The sequence below is a fragment of the Pinus tabuliformis genome, chromosome 6, assembly GCF_031772625.1.
Source record: "Pinus tabuliformis cultivar Carrire ecotype Pingquan chromosome 6, CPIR1, whole genome shotgun sequence".
Taxonomy (NCBI): Eukaryota; Viridiplantae; Streptophyta; class Pinopsida; order Pinales; family Pinaceae; genus Pinus; species Pinus tabuliformis.
Window position 1 is genome coordinate 979,971,409 of NC_142292.1, and position 17,176 is coordinate 979,988,584.

At 40.8% G+C, this 17,176-nt stretch overlaps 2 protein-coding genes across 2 annotated transcripts in view; both read right to left on the reverse strand.

The window, feature by feature from the left end:
* LOC149262275 (AUGMIN subunit 6-like) overlaps positions 1–17,176 on the reverse strand; it is a 307,382-nt gene that overhangs the window by 104,688 nt on the left and 185,518 nt on the right. The gene's annotated exons all lie outside the window — the stretch shown is intronic.
* On the reverse strand, positions 689–1,573 carry LOC149262276 (uncharacterized). The gene is made up of 2 exons (XM_089383760.1): positions 1,157–1,573; positions 689–1,035 (listed from the first exon to the last, which is right to left on the reverse strand). The coding sequence occupies exons 1-2, from the start codon at positions 1,514–1,516 to the stop codon at positions 838–840; spliced, it is 558 nt and encodes a 185-aa protein (XP_089239886.1). The 5' UTR covers positions 1,517–1,573; the 3' UTR covers positions 689–837.

The following is a 17,176-nucleotide window of genomic DNA, read 5'->3' on the forward strand; positions in this document are numbered from 1 at the left end:
TCTTTCGTGACAAGCCCACCAAATAGCTCATAGAGTGAAAGATAAGCCATCCAAAGCTAGCCGAAATAATGAAACAATGGTGTAGGGTGGTCATTGGAAGGCCTAAATGATCCCTCAAAGTACCATGATGAAGAAGAGGGCTCCATGAATGATGATCAAGGGGTGGCCCCTTGATTTCCAAGTAGAACACCATGTGGTGCTCCAAAGTGGCTTTGGGGCACAAAGAATGGTCTCATGGGTCTCTTGATGAATAATAAGCCAGTGGACTACTCCAAATCAATGTTGCACGAAGTGGGAGCGAAGCGGAAGCGCGGAAGCGGAAGCGGGAGCGGGAGCGCGGAAGCGTCATTTTTCAAAAATCTAGGAAGCGAAGCGTCCGCGGAAGCGTCTGCTATATATATATATTTTTTTATATTTTTTTGCATTTATACTCAAAACAAACATCCCAAATACCAAATTAATTGTAGAAGACATGAAAACATGCATATTTTTGCATAAATCAAGATAGATATGGCATCCATGATTCCATTGTAGTTACTAGTATGTACAACAATCATCTATATTCTAGCTATTACAAACATACATCAAATTTTTAAGCATATTATAAAACATAAAACATTTAAGCATATTATAAAACATAAAACATAGAGCATATTATGATTTATCTAGCAAGTGAGCAACTGTCAACATTTGTCATGTCCAAAATTCAAATAATAATGTTTACAAAATATGTCACTTGGTCACCGCCAAGCCAAAAAGGTTCAAAATTCAAATTCACAAGTCTACAAGTCTAATGAGTAATCTATGACAAAAAGTAGTAGATTGTGAATATATCTACTAATCTCTCCTCCTTCCACCACGAATAGAACGTGGTGGCGGGCCTCCACGTGGTGGCAATGAAGAAGATGGTGCCTGTGGAAGTCGTGGCACTGAAACTGATGAAGAAGAACCCCCTGTTGTTGGTGTTGAACCATGGAACCTAGGAACCAAGGGACCAGATGGGGGTGGTGGCATATCAACACGGTCATCATCATCCTAGAATCGCTCAAAAAATTCATGCAAAAAAAAAGCACTAGTTAACAAAAAAATTAAAAACATGAATTAGAGAAATGCTTTATAAGGGAAAATTGGAAAATTCATACCACAATGGACATACCTGGAAAAGAGAATCCTCTAATTGCTCTAGTCGCAACACTCCATCCTCCAAATTGGGCTCCTCTGGATTCTTGTCCCAAATCAACAAGTCTTTATTAGACTTTGCATCTTCACAGTAATGGGACAACAATCGCAAGTTGTAATGAACATAAACCAAGCTCTCTGCCCGGTCTAAACTCAACCTATTCCTTTTAACACTGTGGATGAAAGAATAAGAGCTCCAACACCTCTCTGCAGAAGAAGTGTTTACCACCTGTGATAGCACCCGCAATGCCAAACTCTGTAGAAGTGGAGTACCCCCTCCATGCATGTTCCACCACTCAAGAGCAGAAAAAGTCTCTCGATCTCTAATTGCATGCATGCTCCCAAATGGACCAGTGTTGAGCGTATAGTTGCTCACCTGTCTCCGTACCAATGCAGCCTCCTCCTCATCAGGGATTAATTTAATCAATGCAGCCATATATTTTTGGTGAACCCATCAAGGATTATTGCTAAGTTAAGTTAACTTTAAAAAAAAATTTAAAAAAATGAGGTATTTTCCCTTGCCCGCGCGGTTTTGGAGGAAGCGCTCCGAAGCGCTGCGTGAAGCGCACGCTTCCGGGCCCGAAGCGCCATCCGAAGCGCGCTTCGGGGCCCACGCTTCTTAAAAACCAGGAAGCGTTTTAAAAAAACGGAATCGCGCTTCCTGGTGCGCTTCCGTACGGAGCGTGATTCCGGCCTAGGATCCGCGGGGGGGGGGGGGGGGCGCTTCCTGCAACGTTGCTCCAAATGAGGGCACGGAAGATGGTGCTTGCCCACCCATGTCTCAATGATGAAACAAACCTCCTATAGGCCTTGGATCAGCTGCCGAAATGTGTATACAATGCAAAGCCATCCTAGGGCACTGCTAGTCCAAGTGCATCATCTTGCATATAATGTGGGCAATGAACACCTTGATGAAGGTGCTAAGGCTGCCTATGGCATGCGATAATGCTTTGTCACATAATAGAAACCTATGGCTCTCAATGCTCACCCTATAAGTGCCATTGTGATCCTCTGGAAGGCTTGGATCTCGTATAGGGAGGGCAAGTCCAAGAAGAAAACCCACATGCAATCCTGTATAAGATCCATTGCATCTCCTCACCTTCCAATAAATTGATTCATTAGTGCAGTTGAGTAAATAAGCTTGCTAATCAAGGGAAGAAGTGGACACTTCATAATGGCTTTTCCTTCCAAATGGGGCTTTAGACATGCCTATATGTTTCCTTCCTTGGCAAGAAGAGTTAATGAAGGACCCTATTAGGTGGTTTCAACCTCCAAGGGAATGACAGGCCCACTGGTACATCCATCAAATGGCAAGTGTCATGTGAAATAGTGATGGAATGGAGTGTAGACAACAAGGTAGGCTCCAAGCCACATGCCATGGTACAAGGGTAGCTACGACGAGGGAGACCCATACCTTGGTATATGAATGCAGGCAGAAGCAATCGTGGTACATGAAATACCCGACCTTTGTTTTTCCAGCCTTCCTCATTTGCATTTTGCCTTTTATTGATTTTTCTTCATTTAACTGCTTAGGGCTCGAGTGGATGAGAGCATGATGTGTAAAATGTAGCAGCGACTGCCCCCTCAAGGTGGGGCAGTTCATCACCCACCACGGATTGGGACAATCACGGTTTCCTTAATGAAGCAGGGGGTACTCATAAGGGCCCTCAGAACCACAGTGATGGTCATAATGATAAGGGGTAGGGCTCATGTTTGGCTTTTTCCCACATGCTAAATTTTATTGTCCCAACCATCTTTTGCATTTTGTGGTACATTTCCTATTGGATGTGGTGAATTTATGTTTTTTATCTTTCTCTTTAGTTGCATCAACCTTCAGGGCATTGTTTCAGGCCTAATCCAAGGTGTGGACAAAGGGAGCGAGAGTTAACACCTTATGGACCCAATAGATAAATGTGGACCCAAAGGGGAAAAATATGGAAAAGGGCCTATAATGAGCGAAGGAGAGTGAGATATATGTTGAGAAATCTAGGGCATCATGAATATGTGATTTGTCTTCAATTAGTAACTGCTTGTGAGTGCTTTTTACAACTTTAGATCAGGATCTTCTTTACTTAAGTTATTAGTGTTCTTCTGCATCAAACACCTACCAATGTATGAACATAAATAGACAAGAGACACAGAATGTAGGCTATCAGCCAGGGCCAAAACCTCTCACTCTTTGAGAAGAAAACCCGCACAAATTCTTCTTATAGAGATTCCAATTGACGAATACCAAGACCAAGACCCTTGACCTAGTTGCCACTCCAAGACCAAGACAATAGTTCTCTTGATTGTCTTATGCTCTTTTCTTCTTCTTGTCTCCTCTTTCGCTTTGACCTTTTTAGCACTGAGATCATCTCCTATATGAGTATACTGTGATAGCAACGAACTGTAGACACACTTGAGATGGCACCGAAACACATCATTGTAATCTCACTGAAATGCCAACACTGTAGCAGCACCGAAACACTGTGATATATCACAGAACTTTGGATCCTTCATAGCACCGAACTATAGTCTCAATACCTTTGACCAAACTGTGTGCCTCTGCAATAGCAACAAGACTGAACTTGTCTCTTTGATAGTCATTATAATTGTGATCTGAATAAGAGAGACCCGAACTTCTTTCTATACATTGTCACTGCAAACTCCTACACAAATTACAGAGGTATCTCGAACTTCTTATCTAAACTGTGTACCCTAATCCGAGCTTCTTTCCTGAAGTGATATTCGAACTTGTCACTGCCACTGTTCACCCGAAATATCAGAGAGATATCTAAACTGTTGACTATGGAAATGTGAAGACCCTTCACACATATATATAGTGGTTTGTCCCATATAAATAAGCCGACCTATGAATTCAAATAGGTGTCTCTACATTAGGTGAGTCGACATGAGTTCTTCACATTAGGTGAGTCGACATGAGTTCTTCTCCCTGTTTTGAGGCCGACTTGAAGAGGAGTAATTAGTACTTGTCTTGGAGGGCTATTTAACAATCCTACAGACTTAAATACATTTGTAATATGACCAAGAAGGGTTCTTCATACATGACATTGACTCTTTGACTTTTATGACCAAATGACAAATCCTAAAGCCTCACAATGGGAGCCATCTAAAAATAAAATCCTTGCTCATGAAACCCATGAGTCAAGCATAAAGTCATTTTATTTTTCTTCTTTACAGCAATTACATAAAAAACAAAATTACACATGTCATTATGAAGACTGATCCTAGTGACACTTTTCAACAATATATGGTATCAAGAAGCGGGACCACGCAACCAAAACCAAGGTTTCTCATGTAGTGCCACTCCTAAATCTAGTAGCCAATAAAGGAAATCCCATGGGACTAGAATACAAGATTAACCCCCAAAATTGAGATAAGCAAACAAGAGTACAACCAATTACCCACCATTTTGTGGGTGATATCCCTAGGAGAAAATTTCCTCCAAGATGGTCCTCAGCCAACAGTCAGCAGCCCCTTGCAACCACCAACTAGTTCATTGTGTCATTTCGCAGCCACCTGAGCCAACCATGTGGTCTCTCACCCATCTCTCATGATTGTATGTTTCAAGGTAGGCCTCCCAAACCTCAAGGTATGCCTTGACATTTGGTAATTGAGTATTGTAGTTTTCTTATAATGGACACTTTTGGGCATGGATTAATGGGAGGATTCGGTGGAAAGAGTGGGCTAGGTTTGTGCTTCTATCCCCTAGACCTCTTTTGGATGTTACCCTTGGACCCTAGTCCCGTGGGATCTCTTTTACTGACCTTTGGGCTCTCGGCATGGTACTTCATGGGAAACCTTGATTTTGATTACGCGCTCCCGCACCCTCATCCACATACATTACTACTCATCTTCTCATTATAGCCCCATTCATCATTTCTCCCACCTGGGTCCACATTCCTCCAATGGGTCCACATAGGGTTGGCCTTTCCCATCCCCTTGCCCACACCTTAGGTCAGGCCTCGAACAATGCCCCGGAGGTTGATCCAGCTAAAAAGAAAATTAAAAGCATAATTGGCCACATTCAACAGGAAAATGTATCACAAAATGCAAAAGATGGTCGGGACGAACACATTTTGCACATGGCCAAAAGCCAATGCATGAGCTCTACCCCATTCTCATGGCCATCACCCTGGTTCCTATAGGCCCTACATGAGCCTCTTTTATCATTCAAGAATCGATGATTGTCCCAACCCCTAGTGGGCAATGAACTACCCCACCTCAAAGGGGGTATCCAGTGCTATACTTTACATATCATGCTCTTATTCCTTGACCGTCGCGCAATTAACCAAAGAAAAATCATAGAAGGAAAAAGGAAAATGAAGAAGCTTGGAAAAATCAAGGCCGAGGTGAGTCATGTACCACAATTGCTCCCTCTTATACATTATATACCAAAGTGTGGGCTTCCCCTTTATTAGCTACCTTGTACCTTGGCATGTGACCCAGGATTGCCCCCTCCATCCCCTACTCTATATCAATGTTTTAAAACTCTGACTCCGACTCGATATCGACTCGGCCGGTTTGATTTTAATGACTCGGTTGTTGTAAAAAATACATTAAATATTTATTTTTTATGAAAAAACATAATTTTAAAGATTTTCATTCATGTTTCCAAACACAAAGCATTAGAATATAGAGAGAAGACAACATATGATCAAAGTAGGCTCATGAATATATCCATTATATCAAAATGGCACCCAATGCATTGTCCAATACATACATGATATAGAGATCAAAACAAAAACACATAACCAAGGAGGCTCTAAATGGCCTCTACAACAAAAGTAAAATGTAAAACATCACTAGTCACCAATATTACTGGCTACTACTAGAGAAGCCAACATCATCTAACTTAGACTCTGAATCAAAGTCAGACAAGAAAACCCATGGCTCCTCCTCCTCATCACCATCATCAACTGCCACTGTAGAAGTAGTAGCACTAACAAGCACAGCAGCTGCACGCTAAGATACACAAGATATGCGCTTTCGTTGTGGCTGGGCAGAGGAAGTGTTTGCAACTAGAGGGCTTGGGGCTAGCCCTGGTACAAGTGGATCTGCATTCAACTGAACATTATGTTCAACAACAACCTCAGCTAATGCGTCTGTTTCTAAATCCAAATCAATACCAATATCCTTGTCAGAATCAAACTCTACTGGATGACTCTCCACTACCCAATCTAGTGTTGGATCAATATCTTCCAACACAATGGGATCTATATTAGGTCTTGTGTTCAGCAATTGGTTGTGTCTGAGCCAGAGGTTGTATTAGACATAGACTAGATAATTTAATTGTTTTTGTTACAAAAGGTTTCTCTTCTTCATGTGAATCCTCTCAAAGACAAACCAATTGCGCTCACACCCAATAGCACTGCAAGTTTGACTCAAAATACAGATTGCAAACTTCTGCAATTGAGGACAATGGCTACCAAATGCCTCCCACCATTGTGCTGCAAAAAACATAGTTGTGTAATGAGTTAGCTCAACAAATTATATCCAACTTTCAAATTATAAACAATTTAACAAAATAAGAATTTGAAAATTGAAATTGTTTGTTTACCTGGCTCATCTGCTTCCCTTGCAATCCTTGCTAGGTTCTTGCCAAAGGTACCTGTGGCTCTGCTAAAACAAGTGATATGTCGGTGTATCTCCAGCAGATCACTCTCATTAGGGACCATGGGGTCAATGCAGTCAATCAATCCATCTCTAACCTCCCCAGTCAAAGCTTCCACCTCCAGAGCTTTATAATGATACCTTGGATTCAGAAACAACCCAGCTGCATGTATAGGGCAATGGAGTTGATTGTTCCATCTTTCATCAATGATTGCCCAAATGGGCCCATACTTAGCCGCTCTATCCTTGTATGCTGCCTTTATTTGCTCATTTGCTTGATCAATAGCCTCATAAATGAAGCCCATAGCCAATCTTTCCCCATCCACCAACTGCAACATCTTAACTAGTGGCTCAACAACCTTCACAACCTCTGCTACCTATTTCCAAAATATTTCTTCATTAACTTTTATTTTCACATCTTTGACATCCAAAATATCCCTGCCCCCTGTGTGTTTCCTCATCAAGCTCAAAATCCATGAGTGATTGCAGATATATTTTGTTATGCTTTTGGCATGCTCTACAGTGTTCTTGACCCAATCTATTTTGCTAATATTCTCAAGCATGAGGTCTATGCAATGTGCAGCACATGGGGTCCAAAAGATGGTTTTGTGTTTTTCCTCTAACATTTTACCAACAAGAACATAGTTAGATGCATTATCTGTGATGATTTGAACAACATTAGCCACCCCCACCTCTTCAACAACTCACCCTATCAAATGCATCAACTGATTTTAGAAACATGGTTCCCTGTCGGCAAAAGATAAGAAAGTTTATGATGGTACAGTTCCTTTGATCAATCCATGCATCTGACATGATGGTACATCCCGTTTTTGCCCATGACCTTTTGAAATTTTTCAAATATTCATCAATGGAGGAAACTTCTTTTTGCAAAAGAGATCCCCTTAACTCATGCATAGTAGGGTGTTTGAAGCCCTTTCCAGCAACAAATATGGCATCAAACATAGGTTCATAATATGGTCAACGAGAAGCATTGAAGGGTATATCAAAATCATACCACCATTTAGCTATGGTCATCTAAAGTGGGTTGCATATGACTTCTATTAACTTGAGGACCATGTGCGTCTGATGGAGAGGAGGGTGTGAAATAACTTTTGATATCACTGCTCTTTTTCATTTTACCCTTACCCTTTTCTTGAATAGACTCCAAAGAGGGAGGAACATAGTGAAAGGGATTGGATGCATCAGTGCAAGGGATAGATGAAGAGCCCTCAAAATCAAAATTAGGGTTGGCAGCCATCATTTGTTATGTACTCCTCTTCCTCCCAATTTCAACCTATATTTCTTTTTTCCTTACTTTTTCTTGCTCAAACTTCTCAAATTTATCTAGCAACTCCTTCCTAATCTCCCCAATTTGTGTTTATGGTGCTTCACATGGAGTAATTTGGCCTCTAATACCAGCCAAGTGTTCTTTCAGCCTATGAATGCCCCCTCCACCCCCCTTAATTTTTCTATGACAAAATTTACAACGCATTTGATTATCAATGATTTCAGCATATGCCCAAGCAACATCTTTCACACTAGGAGCTAATTTCTGATATTTGGACTTGGAAATGAAAGGAAAAAATCTGAAAATGAAAACAAAAAAAATCATTGCTTCAATGTTCATCTCTTTTACGAAAAAAACTCTTTTCAGTTTCCAAATTTGCACAAAAAAAAAATGAAAAACAAATTTTAGAAGTAAAAAAAAAAAACAAAAAAAATACCTCTAGGCACAAACCGACTCCTCAATGCTGCTCCAAAAAACCAACTCTTCAATGTTGCTCCAATGACTGCCCAAGAAGCTCTTCACTGTTGCTCCAACGATTGCCCAAGACTCCTCACTGCTGCTCCAAAAACAAACTCCACAACTCTTCACAAACTCCTCACAAATTCTCACACAAATGCAATGAGATAGTTGTGAGGAAATGTGAGGGGGTTGGGTAGCTTTTATAGGCTTGGGAGAGGTAAATGGACCTCAAAATAACCTAAAACCCAATTAAAATCAAGTTAGGGGTCCATTTTCCCCCCAAAAGGTTGGTTGGGTGTGGTTGGCCGAACTGACCGGTTTAACTCAGGCTCGGTCGAGTCGTTCGTTTGTTACCGAACCGGCCGATCGATGACCGGCTCGGTCGGTTCGATAACAAACCGGCCACAGGCCATTTTTTCTGCCGAGTCGGACCAACTGAGGGTCTGGCTTGGTCGGCTCGACCGATTCGTTGTCAACTCGCCCATTTTTTAAAACAAGTACCATCTCTTTATCACATGCCACCACCATTTGAAGGATGTACCTTGAACATATCATCCCCTTTAAAAGTAGAAACCACCTAATAGGGCACTTAGTTAACCCCCCTTGGGCTTGGAGACATTAGCACATGCCAAAGCCCACCATGGAAGGGCATGCCATTATGAAGTGCCCACTTGTTGTCCATGGGTTGTAAGCTCTTTAACTCGATCTCTTTTAATGACTTGGTGTATTGGAAGGCAAGGGGACGCATTGTATCTTATGCAAGATTACATATGGTCTCCATTTTGGGTTTGGTCTCCCTATACGGGGTCCTAACCCTTCAGAGTGCTACATTGGCACATGTAGGGTGTGTGTAGAGAGCCATAGGCCTCCACAACCGTAGACAACATTCTATGGATGCCCAAAAATGTTCAAATATCACTCGAGATTCCCCTATTGGACGAGGATGATGCACTTGGCTCACCATGCCCAGTCGGCCCCACAATTGTACCATGCACTTGGTAGATGACCTAGGACCTGTATGCTAATGTGGCATCACTTGCACCATCATCTAAGCCCTTGCAGATGGTCTACAGACATCTTTGATCTAATTGGAGACCCATGAGGTTACTTGTGTGCCCCCACACCCATTGGGAGCACCACATGTTTATTATTTCGAGCACAAGGGGCCAACACCTTATCCACTACTTTTGGGAGTCCTATTTCCCATTATGGCACCTATGGACTTCATCGAGCCTCATAGATGGCCCAACAAAGTGTACTACTGATCATTCGACCTCTTGAGAGACTTATTCTTTTGTTTATGAGATAGTTTGGTGGGCTTGTCACCAAAAGTTAGTTATTTTGCACATTATTTTATTCTAGGGGCTCATGTAGGCCTAAATAGTAAAATCAAACTCATTAGAAGTGTATAAATACAAGTGATGTGAATTCATTTTAGGATCATCACTTGGATTGGACTTGTATCTCTCTTGAGAATTTCATTATCCTTCTTGAAGGACGAATTTTCGAGCATGGAATAAATTTTGATGTTTGGATTATTTTCTTGTCTTGGAGCTTCTTGATTGGCGAATTCTTGATGGTTGGATATACTCTTAACACATGTAAGTGCAATTTAATGCTATTTTCTTTTCTATTTTTGTCACATACATTATTGCTAGGATTTCGCTATACTAGGGCTAATTTACTACATCCATTTGTGCGAAGTTGTGGAAATTTGGTTTCTAGATAATGATGCTTCATGTATGGGCCATGTATTATGAATGAATGTTCCTAGAGATGCTTCTTCATTGAAATTCATTTTGATAAGCCATCAATCTTGCAAAACGAAGTATGAAGTTCTTGAAACCGCTTTTGTTGTTGCCCTAATGTTATGCGAAGTCGTCTTTGAGGCCTCCTTGACATAGAAAATTCAATGTCCATAGTCATAATTACACTTGACTCCAAATCTCCCTAAAGAAGAGTCACTAAGGAAGAGTTTTGTCTGAACTGAATTCAAAATTTCCTCCCTAAAATTTCGCACCAAGCCCTAGAGAGGCTTCCTTGGCCTTAAAGGGACATAGAAACGAGGTAAGAGAGAGGTGAAAAGAAAGATGTTTCCTAGATTTAATGTGATCACTAAGGACATAGGACCAGTGCCTAGCAATTGGGAGAATTAGAGTCAAAAAAAGATCTTGGTTTGGTAACTTCGCTCTTCAAGGAGGCCTAAAGAAGCAGCTTCGCTATCCATGGATGCAGCTACACGACAACTTTAGAATTTTACACTTCGATGGAAATTGTTATGGAGTTTCAAAGATGCAAATGCAAATAATCATCTAGGAACATTCATTCATTCATTCATTACCTTATGAGTAACACATGCAAAATTTTCTAATATTTCCAAGGCCTTAAAACACCTTTTCATGAATCAGAGCACAATAATAACCATAAGAATAAAATTCCATGCATTAGGCATTCATTACTTCAAAAATATCGCATTAAAAGGCACTTACAAGACAATGAAGAGTATATCCATCCACAAGAAAGCCGAAAGGAAGCTCCAAGATAGAAAACATTTTTTTCCAAATATCAAATGCATTAGCTTCATCCAAATCTCTCCAGAAAATTGCAAGCTGAAAATCCTCTAACGAGGTAGCCAAAAATCCCAAGTGTGATGATCCAATGTGAGAGAGAGTCTCTCTTATTTATACAAGTCTAATAAGTTTGAATTTCTAATGAGGAAGTCCCTAAAGTGTTAAAACAAGGTAACAAACCCTTGGTCACAAGCCAACCAAGAGGAGCAATTTGATTTAGCTGAGCAGGAGGTTGATTCAGTTTCCAGAGGCCGGGAAAGTCTTCCAGAGGGCAAGAGAGTCACTTCCAGCAGCAAATACAGGCTAGATAGCTTACTCAGAGGCAAAATCAAGCCACATGTGTGAGAGATAGCGCAGAAGGGCTCACACTGGGGTTTGGACACCCAGATTTCTAAAGAAGCCAATGTCAAGATTGCTTGTGGGGTGAGAGGATTTTTCTCTCTAATTATTTCTATCAGATACTTGCTAATTGGATTACGAGTTCAGCATCCATAGATTGTACTCATATTTTCATTGTTACATAATAATCAAAACCCTCAATGTTGCACTGATTTTCCCAAGTTGGGTTTTTCTAGGGACATTTGTCCAAAAATAACGGTGTCATTTTTATTGTGTGTGTGCTAGTATTTTCTTAGTTTCCAGCGCTATTGTTCTCCGCTATTTTATTTCTGAAGGTTGTAGTGTTTTTATTCCGATGTTGTCGTAGCAATAAACCGAATAATTAATTTATCAGTTAGAAGAAATAATAACAATTGTTGCAATAGGATTTCAGTTTTAGGAATTTTCACATGGTATCAGAGCGTAAGTGATTAGGTGGAAGCTTAGAAGCAAAGAAAAGAACTTCGTTGCTTAGAGGGAGAAGCAGGACGAAATTCTTAGAGGCAGTGCAGTGCTCAGACAAACAGGTCAAACTACCGGGGCAGAAATTCGATTTTTCGTTGCAGGGTTGCAGAAAAGTCGAGTTGCCTGGGATAGTGATTCCAACCGTCAGAGGGAGCAGCAACAGCTTAGATTTTCGCCAAGCAGATTCCTGGTTGGACATAGAGGGTTTTGTTGCAGGCTGCAAAAGCAAAATCCACGTCAGGTGGAAGAGAAAGCACACACAGCAGAGGGAAAATTTTCCTCAGGGAACTTCGAGTCTCGAAAGTTCGAATTTCTAGTTGAAAATTGGCAGTAGAAAGTAGAAAAGCTACGCATTCCAGGAGGGAGTGCAAATAGTAGAGCAACAGTCGAGCACAGGGAAAGAAGTTTTCGACAATTTCAGAGATGGCCACTACACAGCTTAGAGATCAAAATAGGTTGGATGGAGCTTCCAACTATGTCATTTGCAAGGCTAGGATGTCCTTCCTTCTCGATGAATATGGCCTGAAATCCTCCATTGATAATGTAATGGCAGTGCCTCAGGATGCAAACCAGCTCAAGGAATATAGGAAGGAGATGGCGTAGACGAAGCGATTGATCCTGGATGGAGTCCGGGACCATATAGTCTCTCATATAGCGGCCAAGGGAACAACCAAAGAAATGTGGCATGCTCTCTCCACGCTATACCAGGGTACTTCCAATTAGCGGAAAATGTTCCTAGAGGAGAAGCTGAGATGCATCAAAATGCTAAAGGGGGAAGGCATAGATCCCTTCCTCACTAGGATTCAAGAGGTTCAAGCTCAGTTATCACTTGTTGGAGCAGCACCTCAATCTTCAGAGCTAGTACGATTGGCACTCAATAGTGTCTCAAGGGATTGGCAAGTCTTCGTCCAAATTATATTGAGTAGAGACACGCTACCAGAATGGGACAGAATCTGGACCAATTTGCAGCAAAATGAGTTCAGGCATGCTCTGTTAAAGAGCTCTATCAGTGGCAACAGTCGCAACGGAACGAAGCTGGTGAAGGAGGAGGAGAATGTTGCCCTCGCATCAAAGGGTTCCAGCCAAGGACAGGGGTAGCAGAGAAAGAAGAAGAAGGACCTATCTAAGGTCAAATGCTTCAGCTGTGGCGAGTTTGGCCACTACAGTACCCAGTGTCCTCGCAGAAAGAAGGACAAAGAGAAGTAGGACCACACAGTAGCACATGCTGAGATAGATAGGCTATCCTCCAGGTTGGAGGAAGACTTCGCTATGATTGCCCACATACCTCTAGGAGTGAGCTGGGGTGACTTAGAGTTGTAGCCCCTATGAGCTACAAATTAGGCAGGGACCATGAGGAGTCCACCTCATGGATCATTACCTGGCTACGGGGGCCCACAGTATTCAATAGCAAGATGGATCAGTGGCAGTTGTAGAATAGTAGCAGTCAGATGCTGAGGAGTGTAGTGCAATGTTCACAGCAAAGCAAGTGTCTTAGTGCAGAGTTGGCAGCAGCATAGATTCTTTAGTGATAGTGCAGATGCTAGTAGCAATCAGGACTCAGGAGACAGATGCATGATACTGAACATAGTTGATTCAGTATTTTGGATGCTTTTCAGTTGCAGGTGTTGCAATTGCAGCATCAACAAAGTTGCAGTGTAGATTCAATGTTGGCAGCAGTACAACAGGGTCAGCAACAGCACAAATATAGCATCAAAGTTGCACAGTGGTTGGTGGGCATTGGCAGGCAGTCACAGTAGCCAGACATCAACGACGTGAGAGGAGGTGATATAGAGACAGGGTGTTGTGGCAGGATGTGCAGCACCAGAACACATTCCTCACTAAGAGAGAGTGTTAGTTTTTGTAGAATCGAATGAGTTCTAGCCATGAAATTTGGTGGAGAGGCTAGAATACATGAGATCTCCAAAACCCAGAAATCGTTTCTGGAAATTCCACCTAGTAATGACATTATTAGATTATTAACCAGTTTTTAAATATCTCCTAAGTCTAAACTTAGAGAATATGGCTAATTAATCAGAATTAATTAAGTCAAGGTGAGAATTCTCTAGAAACTCACACGGATCGATCCAAAAATGATCAGAGCCATCGATTAAGATTTAATCTTGGTCGTTGGAGTCCCAATAGGAAAATATAAGAAGGGATAGATGTGGTGATGGAGAATGCACCAGAGTCACTTGGAGAAAATGATTTTCCAGAGTAGCAGTAGTCAGTTGTCGGAGAGTTCAAGCTTCAATGAGGCCACTGAGATAGTGAGGGGCAAGCACAGTGATCCGGTGGAAATTTTCCAGATCCGAAGAGGCAACAGCGAATGATAGAAGTGATCCATGCAAAGGCAGTGCAGACAACTATGCAGTTTCCTAAGAGGAGCAATTCGATTTAGCTGACAAGGAGGTCGATTCAGTTTCCAGAGGTCGGGAAAGTCTTCCAAAGGGCCACTGAGACTTCTATCAACAGAGATAGGCTAGACGACTTGCTCAAAGGCAGAAGCGAGCCACACGTGTGAGAGACAGCGCAGAAGGGCTCGCGCTAGGGTTTGGACGGCTAGATTTTTGTAGAAGCCAGTGTCAGGATTGTTTGTGGGGTCAGAGAATTTTTCTCTCTAATTATTTATGTCAGCTACTTGTTAATTGGATTGTCAGTTGGGCATCCATAGATTGTACTCAGATTTTCACTATTGCATAATAACAAAAACCCTCACTGTTGCACTAGCTTTCCAAAGTTGGGTTTTTCCGGGGACGTTTGTCCAAAAATAATGGTGTCATTTTTATTGTGTGCTAGTATTTTCTCAGTTTCCAGCACTATTATTTTCCGCATTTTTATTTGTCAAGGTTGCAGTGTGTTTATTTCGATGTTGTCGTAGCAATAAACTAAATAATTAATTTATCAGTTAGAAGAAATAATACCAGTTACTGCAATAGGATTTCAATTTTAGGAATTTTCACATTAATCTCCTCCTGAAGATGCCAACTCCACTAGAAAGATCTAAAGCAACTCCAAGTAACAAACACAACCCAAGCTCTCTATTGTTACACTATTCCAGCAAAAATTCAACACTCTCCAAGTTCACAATGAAGCTCAAAAAAACTACAAATGAGATTTGTGAAGTAAATGAGAGGGCAGGAATGATTTTATAGGCTTGGAGGTGTTGTTTTTGTAGGGGAAACAACCCCTAGTTTCTGAAAAAACCACTGACGCCCACCCATAATAGCCAAGCGTCGACTGTAGCCATGTACATGGAAGCTAGCAATGACCTAGCCGGATTATTACAAAACTAGTCAGGTTATACCAATTAATGCTAGTTTTCGAGGTAATTGGCTGGGTTGACCCCCGAGCCTAATGAATCGACCGGCTTGGCAATGTAGCAATTCAACCCAACCGGGTTTAAAACCATGTTGCTAATCCAGATATTTTTGGGTAGTGGCATTACCACAAGGGTTGTGCAAGTAGGATTTACAAATCTGATTTTTCAACAATGGATCAAAAACTGGTGGCTAGTGGCTTTGCCTTGAGGGCTATGGGACTAGGGTTTCTAGATCATCTATTCTTTAGGGTTTGAAACCCTCTTCCAAACCCAGCAATATCTTTCTTGCTCATCTTGAAACACAATTCTCTCTTCATATCTACACTCAGCTAAGGCTTGCGCTATCCTGGTGCAAATTCAAATTTCAATATTTTACAAACATTTTCTATGGAGTTGGTAGTATTTCCTCCATCTTTGGGTCTAATCAAGGTGACTTTTGCAGACTTATTTGCAAATTTTGAACATACGAGATTCAAAGTGGATGTTTGCCTAATTACATCAGAGTACCTATGATATTTTGGTTGATGAGATAAACGAACTTATATACATTTTATATCATAAATAGGAACATGACTCCAAGTATTGCATGGTTTATCTTAAGAAAATTGAAGAACTTGCCAAAGTAACAGTTCACAACAAGGCTCTTTTGAATGATTTCGCCTTTCTTGAAAGCAAGGGGTTTGTGCATGGATATGGAGAAACTCTCCCCTAATATTCAAAGTATGACTTCAACAGTCTCACAATCATCATGTTGATCTTTTTTATATGTACTACATTGATCTGCATTATTTTGAAGGATAGCTAGTGTCACTCTTTGTACTATTCAACTCAGTGTTGCAATAATCGCGATCAGGATTAAATCAGCGAGGGTCCGAACAAAAAAAAAATCATAGAAATCGAAATAAAATTGGTAAAAATCGGTAAAATTAAAAAAAGAATACAAAAAATATGATATTTTGGGCTCTGATCCCGATTTTTTCAAAATGAAAAATTCCTCAATTTAATCAGCCGATTTAATTGTTTCGCAATTAAATCGCGATTTTCGCCACATTGATTTAACTGACCAGAATGTTTCAACCAATTCACCTTCTATAGCTCTACTGGAGGCCACTTTTCCCATCTTATCGAAGCATGTTGTTATAGGAGATATGGCACTCAAGGGAGATTACATATTTACTATATGGCCGGCATTCAGCATTAAACAGCGGTGTTGTGATGCAATACCTTCTCTCCAAGGGCTCCTATTCAAATTAAGGGAAGATGTTGTGAATAGGATTGACCCTATTTTCCATTGGGTATTTACTATTGATAAACATACTTACTTGTACATCTTGGTCAATGCCATCTTATACTTGAGCTACATATCCATACACTCTCACTTAGTTGAATCAGCAAGCTATATTCAAGTTGGGTACCCATAAACCCAATTTTAGTTATATTCCAGTTGTTTATCCATATATCCACTCTTAGCATTTAAGCTATTTTAGCTATATTCAAGTTGGTTATTCATAAACCCACTCACTTTGTCTAGGGGACAAAGTTGACTCCATTAAATTTGGCATCCATAAACCCACTCACATCTGTATTTTATGATTATTTGTGTGCCATATGTTCATCTTAAACGGGGCATGTTGACTTAGTTTTTTATATCCAGATCCTAGATGTATAACTTCCTTGTGATCTCAAGAAAAAAAACTCACTGAAATTTAATTCAACAAAAAAAAAACAGATCATAGAAATTAATCACACAATGGCTAGAAAAAATATCAATGGAAGCAAAATAAACACACAAAATTTTACTTCCCTTCAGATTAAACTTTCATTAACTTTCTCAAAACGATCTCAGCTGAGGAAACTCTGCCCACCGAAAAAGAAAATCTACAGCAAATTCCTGGCAATCAT

Bases quoted from the DNA above. Each gene is read 5' to 3' on its own strand.
- LOC149262276 (XM_089383760.1), bottom strand. From the start codon at position 1,516: ATGCATGCAATTAGAGATCGAGAGACTTTTTCTGCTCTTGAGTGGTGG. The intron at 1,036-1,156 runs GTATGTCCATTG...GAGCGATTCTAG, and splicing joins TAGAGGATTCTCTTTTCCAG to GATGATGATGACCGTGTTGA.